General features: G+C 41.7%; 1 protein-coding gene across 2 annotated transcripts; it reads left to right on the top strand.

The window, feature by feature from the left end:
* The first annotated feature begins 451 nt into the window (after positions 1 to 451).
* her9 (hairy-related 9) lies at positions 452 to 2382 on the top strand. Of its 2 annotated transcripts, none has more exons than XM_020632308.3 (4): positions 452 to 781; positions 954 to 1049; positions 1158 to 1245; positions 1358 to 2382. In XM_020632308.3, exons 1-4 carry the CDS (start codon positions 674 to 676, stop codon positions 1927 to 1929), a joined length of 864 nt encoding a protein of 287 aa, XP_020487964.1. In that variant the 5' UTR covers positions 452 to 673; the 3' UTR covers positions 1930 to 2382. The 2 variants fall into 2 exon arrangements, with proteins under 2 accessions (XP_020487964.1, XP_020487963.1); XM_020632307.3 differs by having other exon boundaries at positions 457 to 781; positions 1355 to 2382.
* The last annotated feature ends 8304 nt before the right edge of the window (positions 2383 to 10686 follow it).

Genomic DNA, 10686 nt, shown 5'->3' with positions numbered 1-10686 from the left:
TGATTCTTCATTTAAATCACACAACTTTCTATAGCACTCCCCCTGAACAACATACTGTCAAAAGTTTGCTTCTGGCTGTACTGTATAAGCCTTTTGTCAATACAGACTCGACATTCTTCCACACACACAAACTCACACACACACCAAGACGTCTAACATTTTTGACGAGCACGGAGCAAAGTTGGAAGCAAACATCCAGCGCATTCCCCTCCCTTATCACTTCACAGCCCAGCCCCGACCGCCGCTGCTCGCTCCGCTTTGTTGTTTGTCCCTGCAGGGCTGATTGAGCAGCGCGTGACTGACGGCCCGCGGGGGTGTTGTCCAATCAGCGGTCTGCCCCGCGCCCAATGGGTGAGTCCTCTCTGCTATTGGCTGAGGCGAGTGTGGGAAAGAATGCAGAGAAGGTTTCACACGAACTGGGAGCACGCGAACCGTCTATAAGTACCGCCGCGGCGCGTGTCAGCGGCAGAAGCTGAGACTGTACTCGCATGACAGCTCAGCGATAACAAGCGACTGAACGTAAAGTGATCTGCGGGACTGCCCGGCATCTCATACATGTTGTGCAGTGGCACTGCGTGAACTTTTTAAAATTTTCACTGTTTTTATTCCCGTCGTTCCATAAGAGGATTTATTTCTGTATCTTTTGATCTTTGTTTTACCGATTTGATCGAAAATGCCAGCCGACACAATGGAAAAGCAGACAGCGTCTCCTATTGCCGGTGCGCCTGCAAACGGATCACACACACCGGACAAACCGAAAAATGCCAGCGAGCATAGAAAGGTAAGCATTTAATTTTCACAAGCAAACATGTTCTACTTTAGAAGATTGAATAGTTTGTTTATGAAGTAAACACGTTGTTACAGTGATGTGACATGACATGCAAGTTGTTAAATGATTTACAAGATTGATGAGCAAGGTACTTATGCAGACTTGTTTTTATCTTTTTTTGCAGTCATCCAAACCCATCATGGAAAAACGACGAAGAGCGAGAATTAACGAAAGTCTCGGTCAGCTCAAGACGCTCATCCTGGACGCACTCAAAAAAGATGTACGTTTAAACTACTTTAATGCCCATTAAGTATTCTTCATGTTCACTGATCATTTCGTTTTAAATGTGATTTGCACATAGACTAAACTTTATTTTATCCCCCTGCAGAGCTCTAGACACTCCAAGTTGGAGAAAGCAGACATCCTAGAGATGACAGTGAAGCACTTGAGGAACTTGCAGCGTGTACAGATGAGCGGTAAGTTTACTTAATCACATAAGTGGGTCAAACGTTTTGATAAGTCATAAAGAAGCTGCTGAAGAAGGCATAGACTCCTCACTAATATTCATCTTCTTTCTCCCTCCAGCAGCGCTCTCAGCAGACGCTACCGTCCTAAGCAAATACAGAGCCGGATTCAACGAGTGCATGAACGAGGTGACCCGCTTTCTGTCCACCTCAGAAGGAGTGAACACGGAAGTGCGATCCAGACTCCTAAACCACCTTTCCAGCTGCATGGGCCAGATGATGTCAATGAACTACTCACAGCAGGCCGCGTCCCAGCAGGCGCACCTTGCTCAGCCCCTTCACGTGCAGCTCCCCTCCACCCTGCCCATCAACGGCCACGCCAAACTCAGTCCGGCAGAGGCCGTCTCCCCTAAGGTGTTTGGTGGGTTCCAGCTGGTGCCCGCAACAGACGGACAGTTCGCTTTTCTGATCCCAAACCCGGCATTTGCCTCCGCCACAGCCCCTGTTATCCCCCTTTACGCAAACGCAGGAGTGCCTGTTGCTGTGAATGCCAGCCCGGTGCACGGTAGCTCTGCATCCACTGCAGCATCTCCAGTTCACGGCATGACGTCCTTCTCCGGGGGATCTCAGGCAGTTAGCCCGGTGGGGGTCAGTACTGGATCGGAGAGCAACGAGCCTGTGTGGCGGCCCTGGTAGCCTAGGATGAAAGACTTGTGTGAATCCAGTTTGCATTACTTTGATTACTTTTTCAGTTTACCCTTTAAACTGGCTGCACACACAACTGTCTTGGGGTTAAACCTGGAACTCTCCCGCTATGGGACGGTGACTCCAACCACTTAATGCCCCCAGTAGTTCTTGTTGTTTCGTTTTATGGAACATGAGTTGCCTGAAATGGCACATTGTTTTTTATTATTTATTACCAGATTCCAAAATTTGGATGTCGGTGATAAATGCTGTACATGCAGATGGAAGATTTATAGAAGATTTTTGTCATGAAGTACTTTTTATCAAAAGATTTAGTTTTGTACAAAGTTGTTATTGATTGTTATACCAAAGCTGTGTTTTATATTCTTTGTTGTTTTGTGTTGAAAAGTAAAACTGAAGTTGGGTGATAACCCATTGTTTTAATAAAATAAATCTCAAAAATTACGTTTTTTGTCTAAAGCCTGATTTCATGCCATGTCCTTTTGCTTTGAGAGTTTAAGGGTCATCTTAGGTTTGGGGGGGGGGGGGGGGGGGCGTAAAAAGCTACATTTCATGCGTAAAAGTCAAACTTACCAGTGATCGATATGTGAGTGAAACCTTGTGATTAAGCTCCTAAAGTGTTGGCCTAAGCTAAGCTTCAACCTATCGATTCACATATACACTCCAGAATCAATTCGTTTAGTAAGTTTTAAGTGGCCACCTTGTCACCAATGTGGCGGGAGCGCTCTACATCTGGCCCACTGGAGAATGGTCAAGCAGACAATGGGGGTGTATTTTTCTATTGCTATAAAGGTAATTAAAAGTTTGAAAGGGGTCTCATCCTGTATGCAGCGGGAGCTTTGAGAAGTCTTAAACCCTATTCATGAGCCTGGGAAATGCGCTCAGGGGTTAATGTCACTAACAGATTGCCTCAGTGAAAGAAGAATATGGAAGGATCCTCACGTCCTTTTGTGTATCAATTGTTCTGCTCGACACCCAGTTGGCTTTCACCTTCTCGAAGGAAAAAAAAATAGGTTTTTGTTTTTGTATTTGATAGCAAGGTAACCGAGAGAATGTCCGGTTGTACGGCATCTAAAATTAAATTAATTTCTCCAAAATCAGTATGTCTCTCTCATGCACTCAGTGGCGAATTATTTGACTTCTAAAATTGCAAAATGTTTGGCTGTCTAGGTGTTCCCCTTGTCTCTGTTAATCAATGTACGCAAATTATCTTTCCCCGGTGAGTTTGGTCCGGCACTTATGGTCGTGTGGGTCGGTAGCCGTGGCGTTAGTCGTGGGTCAGACACCTGTAGTCATGGGGCCCCTTTACTTGGGATTAGGTTACAGTCTGGTCAAAACTCCTCAACATTTAATACTCCAGCAGCGCGCCGTCGGTGCGCATGGCTGTCACAGGCCAAACTGTAACTTAGGTGTGTTTTTAAGTGTTAAGCCCCGACAGACTACCAGTACACACAGGATCAAAATTCTCAACGTTCTCTTTTATTGGAGTATTTCTGGTGCAAACTTGACGTGCGCAAAATGGTCAGCGTCAATACACCCAAAGTGCAAAACATTCCATAAAAGTGCCAATATTAGGTATGTGCCGACTCTTACAGAATGTCTTATATTTCATTATACATTATAGGCGAGAAAGAAAGCTAAAAGGGTGTGGAACTATTTTATTTAGGAACACGATTAGGTAGGCGTTTGAACAAATATACAGAGCAAAGCTGTGCCAAATGAAAAATGTGCTTTTTTTTTTTTTTTTTTTTTTTTTACAGTAAATTGGCCCACGGAACACTTGATGTTTCTAATAGCGTTCACATCTTTTAGTACGCATCTTCCTCGAACAGTTGCACTGTCTTGTTAAATCGTGTAGTTGTGTTCTCGTTTTCACCCGCAGCGTGCATGTGCCCTGCAGATGACACCCTGGGTAAATGGCAGACTGAAACCTTGCTGCCAGTATTGCTGCAGCAGCTTCCTCTTGCGAGTAGACGAACTGAAACACCAGTTGGCAGCGTGTGTGGCTGCTGTGGTCGCTCCTTCTGCCTTCGTGTCTGAGTTAATAGTTCAGTGATGCCTTTGTGGAGCTGAGGTCGTGAGAACCGAGCGAACTAGTCTGCTTGCGGTTGGGCACAGCGCCAGTCAGTAAATCCCCGCTGGCAGGCGGAGGTGAGGAGGCGAACACACACACGCGTGGCCCCCAAGAGGCGATCCTGGTCCGGTGTAAACATGAGGAATCGTGGGGGGACTTAGATAAAACACTCCCAAGAGAAGTGGACTGAGGCTGTTCTATTTTTTTTATATATATATAGCAGCATTTTGTAGGATTTGTGGAAATCAGGTTTTAGCTGCGCAATCTCTGTGGTCTTATGCGTTGGGAAATAAGGAACATAAATACACCCTAAGTTCATACTGTTTGCAGCAGGAATAGTCCTCCATCAAACAGCAGTGTTATGTTAGAATTCGAGTAGAAAATAAATTCAAGTGAAGTTTTTGAGAAACAGGAAGGAGAATAGAATGGCTGCATATAGCCTACATTCACTAAGATGCAGAATCATTCTCATTGTGAGCACATAGCTATAGCTCATATGCATAAGTGTTCAGATAGCAGATAGCATAAGTGTTCAGATAGCAGAACATAAACTGAGGCTGAAATATCTTTAATAGATGTGTGTAGCTGACAGAAGATCCAGGTGTGGGCATGTTGGCTCATCAGTCCTGCATTGTTGTCCTATTGCTACCGCAATAAGAAAACTTCTCTCATTTTCCTTATAAAAATCGAATCAGGCGGGAATCCCGATCTGGTGATGAAAAGGATTCCTATACATGGCTAGATGCCCCTTGGGGACCTGCACCATCACGTCCCCTGGGAGAAGTCCCCATTGAAGTGGGGGTAGGGGTCATCAGAGGAGCCACAAATTATCATTCTCATTAGCGACTGAATGGAGGAACGCGCGCACCACGTTGCCGCCAAACTTTTAACATCACATCTCCCTCCAAATTTACAACAGCTATTGTTGCACCAGGCCTTGTGTTGTCAGCACTTCATGGGTTTTATATGCAATTTCTGCTACAGACAGTTAGCCTAAAATCAGTGCTGCATCTTTTAATGCAGGACTGCAACAATCCAATGATATAAGAAGAGGCTTCTGTTCTACAGTTCCAATAAGAACATCAGCCAAGCTCCTTAAATACATAACTTTAACAGAGTACAGCTGATGTGTTTCCCATGCCAGCTCTGGTTAATCTGAAGGAAGTGATATAAAGAAGTAGCATAATGCAAGAGTTGTGTGTTGTTGAGTTGTGTGACCAAAACAGGGGATGTTTATGATTATATACTTCTTGCTTTTTTAAAAGTCCACGAACAGGTTTCTGCCAATTCAAAATATTTTCTGAGGTGCGTCCTGTCTCAAGCCAACTTAAAAAAACTGGTCCATGCATTCATACCCAGCAGATAAGACAATGCCCTCTCTGCTGGACCTCCTTAAAAGTCAGTAGGTTGACTCTAGACAGCTCATTTAAAATGCTGTGGCCAGAGTGTTAACAGGGACAAAGAACATAGGACATATCACACCGTATTGAAAAAGCTTCAGTCCAGTCCAGTCCAGATTTGAATTCAGAAAGTTACTTCTTGTCTATAGCTCTAAAAGGTATGGCTCCTTTATATCTGTCCGACCTGTTCACTGACAACAGGCCATTTGGATCCCTCAGATCATCAGGTATGGGCCTACTAAATGTACCTGGAGTCAAAACTAAATCAAGTAAAGGTGGTGCCAAGTATTGGAGCAAACTGCCTGTTCACATGAATCTTTTTAGTTGTTAATATACATCCTTAATATATAATTATTGTCCAAATGTCTAGTGGATCAACGGCAGCAGAAAATGCTTTTTGCCTGACCTTCTGACACTTGTCCTCCAGTTCTCAACATAAATTTCAGAATCCGGCCCCCCCCTGCTTTCGTTTTGTTTAGGAGCTCCACTGTTTGTGATGACAGGCTATATTTGCTCCTCAATCTGACGACGCTGCAGCTACTGGGACAGAAGGAAATGTTCTGCATGCTTTGGTCACAGGTTCTGGTATAAATGAGAGGGAGGGATGGAGCAGGCGACACACATGAAGTTGTTTGTGTCAGTCTGTGTGTGGGTGTGTATTTGTGTGCACTGGACAATTCTCCTTGCACCTGTTCTCTCGAGAATCAGGGAGGGTTATAGGGTGAGGCGGATAAGGATGACACCATAAACAGAAGGTGTTGAAACTGAGGAGAGAAGTAAAAAACTTCGCCTCAAGAGTGGGATCCTATAGCGACATGCATGCAAGAGGCTTATTTTTTAAAGGGCAAATCATAGGAGCAGCAACACTTGAGATTTAGTTGGTCCCCTTCAGTGTCACCCCACGGCTGACTCCCTGACACTTTATTAACAGGTGTTCACTTTTTACATTCGAGCCAAAATCCCCTTCCTCCTCCCGCTTTCACTCATATTTGGCTCACTCCAGGCTTCCATCCTGTCCCGGTATTTATAGTAAGGGAACACTTATCCCTTGCTGGGTGTGAGGTGTTGGGTGTGTGCAGACGGAGGTGGTGATGCAGGGCGGGCAGACGCAATGAGACACGTCAAACAAGATCAAATATCACAGGGTCCTGGTGCCGCGTGGGCTCCCCCTGATCATCACTGCTCGTCTGCAGAGCGTACTTCTGAGACCAGGTTTGGCTTTTCAGCAGCTTCTCTTGTTTCAAGGCATGAGGCATGAGGCTTATGGTCTTTGCAACTGGTGCAGATTCCACAGGAGAAAGTTAAGGGTCCTCTTGACAGGGTTAGAGGTCATCTTGTAGACTCCTTGGTGGCCTTGAAGAAGCTCCTCCCTAAACGAAGGCACTTTTATTTATGTGTTTATCTGTTGAGCATTCATCCCTGTTTTTCTCCTGCAGCTCTGACAGCTGTTGTTCTATTTTTGCTCTCTATCTCTCTGAGGTAATGTTGATTTGGCCATTGAATTGAGAGAACGTTAAACAATTTCTCCATTAAAGATGTGATAACACAGCAACCCTTTTGGGAATTTTTAATTTGAGGAGACTTGTTCAGCGTGTGCAGTAAAATAGTTAAGGACATGTATCAATTTGAAACTATAAGCTTCATATTATGTCTATTTTCAATGAAACTGATCAATAAGTGCCAAACAAAATTCAATAAGGGATAGTAATGAGCAAAAGTTCAACTGTGGGGCAAATAATGATAAAAGATCAAAATCAAGATAAACAACCAAATGTGTTAATTGTTGTGGCTATATAATCAATGTACCACAAACAACTGAATTGTGTGTGTGTGTGTGTGTGTGTGTCTGTGTGTGTGTGTGTATGTGTGTGTATGACTCATCCTATGTCTCAGCACATGCTCGGACTTGTCCCAAATTTGACACTTGAGAATGTCATGAACAGAGATCTGACTCACATATCCTTTAAGAAGCCCCTGTCTACCGCTGCTGTTTCTGTTTGAGGGTATTTCATTTTCGTCATCTCCTTTTGTGTTTGTGGGTGTGTGTGTGTGTGTGTGTGTGTGTGTGTGTGTGTGTGTGTGTGTGTGTGTGTGTGTGTGTGTGTGTGTGTGTGTGCATGCGTGCATAAGAGTGTGTGTGTGTTTGTGTTGTATGGGTTGGTGCAATAAGATCTTACTATAAAAATATGAAGGTGTATTATTTGTGTATGTGTCTCTCAGAACTAATTTGTGAACGTGTATTAACACATTTCAGTTGTGTGGTTGGATGGAAGCCTGAGAAACAACTTTTGACCTATTTCCTTGATGGATACTGCATGATATTTTTATTGCTCCTATAGGCCTTCGTTGTTTGTTAATAAAATCCATGAAGAGATATTAAGAAAGGACAGTGTGGCCTTTGGCCTGCTGCTGGATCCTTAAGGTACTGCAGGTGGACAGTGTGAGCTAACTTACAAAAAATAACAAAAGTTTTAAGTTTTCATTTCATTTTTATTTTTTAATTAACCCGCACATGTCAAAACACACAACTTCTTTGAAGTTTATAATTAACTATTTTCACTTTTGTTTCTCAAAAACAGTTATGTGTATGTGGACAGTATGTGCATATCCATGTTCTTGTCTTTTAACAATTTTTTGAAATAAAATATTTAATCTTAGTGGGAAGTGTTGATCAGAATTGTTTCTAGCTCCTCTCCTCCAGCAGATTGTTCCAGCGTCTCGGAGTGTAATGGCTGAAAGCAGCATCACCAAATATTTTTGTAGTACTCTGTGGAACAGCTAAAAGAGGAGCTGAAGGATCTGTGGGGCCGCCCTGGTATATAGAGTAAAAGCATCTCTGAGATGTAGTCTAGTGCCATGCAGGGCCTATTAAACTAATAAAATTATTTTAAAATCACTACAAAAACTCACAGGCAGCCGGTGTAAAGATTTTAAATTCAGTGCTTTTGCATTTTTAATCAATTGCAGCGGATTTAGAATTATTTGGTAGACCAGTAAGTTGTTTGAACTAACGTTAAAGCCCTGTTTTGTCCAGGCTGAGATTTAAAAAAGTTGTGTGACATCCATGTTTTAATTTCTAAAATACAGTTGAAAAGTGAGTCAAGTAGTACCAGAACTGTAGGTTTGTTGTTATCAAGGTTTTTTCGAATATCATTCACTTCTTTTAGCAGGGCTTTCTCAGGTGTGTCCTAAAACCTGACTGAAATAATTCTAATTAAATAAAATATGCTACTTAACTAAATAAAAGCTAGTTTCTCTAAAAGTGTACTTAAAAGTGCCAAGTTATTTTTCTTTAAAAGAGGTTCAACTAAAGCGATTTTAAAAGCTGAGAGTAATTTACTATGGCGAGTCAAATAGGCTATTGGACTGGTTCATTCTTTAGTTTGGGGTTGGCTGCTCTGGTATAGCCTGCCTCTTTCCCATTGGACATTTTGACTTATCACTGTAGGCAGGGCATCAATGTTTTTAACAATTTAAAGTAAGAGACTCATTAAGTCATGCCAGCGAGCCATCCTGCACAATCTCAGGTAGAGGAACTGGTAAAGCTAATAAAGTAAACTATGTGTCAGGAGTTGTTTAAGAGTATCCTACACTACATGTACTATGTATGTATCTATTTATTTATGTTATTAGGTATGGAATTTAACAACTAAAAGTATTTTAATGGGAGTCACATTTGATGCTTTTATTTTGAAGGGGGTTTGACATGGTAAAACGGATGTTGTGTTTCCTAAAAGGAGGGAGTTGTATCTGTTACAGTAGTTATTTATTATTACATTGATATGGGCTTAAAGTTTGTTTAGAAGAATACAACGTATTATGTGTCGGTCGTTGAATGATGTTATAACGATATTTCGTGGTCTTGCTCGGTAAGTTGGCAGGCCTTTGAAAGCCAGCATGTTTGACGTGTATTTGCCTTTCAAGGCATTTCTACACATTTTCTGAATAGGCCTAATTAAAGCTGCATTTTACGTTAATTTTTCCACCGACTGTTTGTGTTAACATAGGCTATTTTACATTCAGATGACACTTCAAACCTACCAAAGCTTGTCAAAGCTTGTCAAAATTATGTTTTACGTTTAAAAACACATTTTATTTTGTTTACAGTGTGTTCAAGGGTATGTCTTTGGAACTTTTGGAGCCTCAATATCGTGACGATATATCTACAAATAGCCTTACTGCACTCTACTGCAACGTAGCATCCCACAAGCTTACGAGAGGTAAGTTTTACACAAACCATTATGATAAAAAAAATATTTACATGCTATCTCACTGAACAAATTTTGATCATGTTAAGCTAAATATGCCAATGCACTAGGATGTCCATAATGTCTTTAGCCCAGTATATGGTGGGCACAGTACATTTATTGTAAGAAACTAAAAAATATGTAAACTAAAAAATACCAAATACAGAAAATGCAATATCATGAATCATATAACCTTCTCTTGCTGTGAAAGTCCATTAAATTGCACCAAAGAAACAACCATTGAATATTTGTTTAAATTAAAAGTCTGTTTTAAGCAAGTTAAAAATGCTCCCAGGGTTTGTAATTTATATTCATATTGTACACACTTATTATAAAATAATGCATGATTTAAAAAAAAAAAGAGTATCTACCACAGCACACACACAGCTTAAAAAAAATTAAACTCAAGTAGTAACAGAAAAAAAAGTAATTACAACTGTTTTCTTATGTCTCTCTCTTTAAGATCTAGCCACAGTCCTCTCTTAACTTACTTTTGTTACAGATATTTTTCTGTGAAATTTACCAAACCTGTCCACAAGGTTTTATTCCAGTGCTGGATTTCTGATCATTTTCAGTATACCATCTGTCAAAGTAATTGAGAATATGATTTAGTTCTTTCTGGAACACAATCTGCTTAATTAATTTCACGTTGGCTCTCTGGTGCTTTGAGTCACTCTCCTTTTAACAATACAAAAAATGCAAAGTTGGCATGTTCCCTGCAGATTATTGCCAGAAGATGAAGGAAACTGTCTTATATTTAGCAAATGAAATCCAAGCACATTTGACAGAAGGATATTCCACTCCTGGAGGTGTTGAAAAGCTTTATTTCCTGAGCAGCTATCCCACGGTGCTGAGACCTGTGGTCCTCTCTGGACCTTGGTTAAGTGAGGTGGTGACAGCGGCACTGTTGTAAAAGAATTATCACTTCAGCACTGAAGAGAGGGGGGCATTGTTGACTAAACAGGATGTCCTGGTGTCTGGTCCCATCTCATACTGGCTATTCTTTGTGTGTGTCTTTGTCTGTGAA

This window comes from Labrus bergylta, chromosome 12 (assembly GCF_963930695.1).
Source record: "Labrus bergylta chromosome 12, fLabBer1.1, whole genome shotgun sequence".
NCBI lineage: Eukaryota > Metazoa > Chordata > Actinopteri > Labriformes > Labridae > Labrus > Labrus bergylta.
This window is presented reverse-complemented; position numbering and strand designations above follow the sequence as displayed.

Coding starts and splice junctions, on each gene's coding strand:
- her9 (XM_020632307.3), top strand. CDS start 674: ATGCCAGCCGACACAATGGAAAAGCAGACAGCGTCTCCTATTGCCGGT. Junction 1,050..1,157: donor TGGACGCACTCAAAAAAGAT/GTACGTTTAAAC, acceptor ATCCCCCTGCAG/AGCTCTAGACACTCCAAGTT. Junction 1,246..1,354: donor GCAGCGTGTACAGATGAGCG/GTAAGTTTACTT, acceptor TTCTCCCTCCAG/CAGCGCTCTCAGCAGACGCT.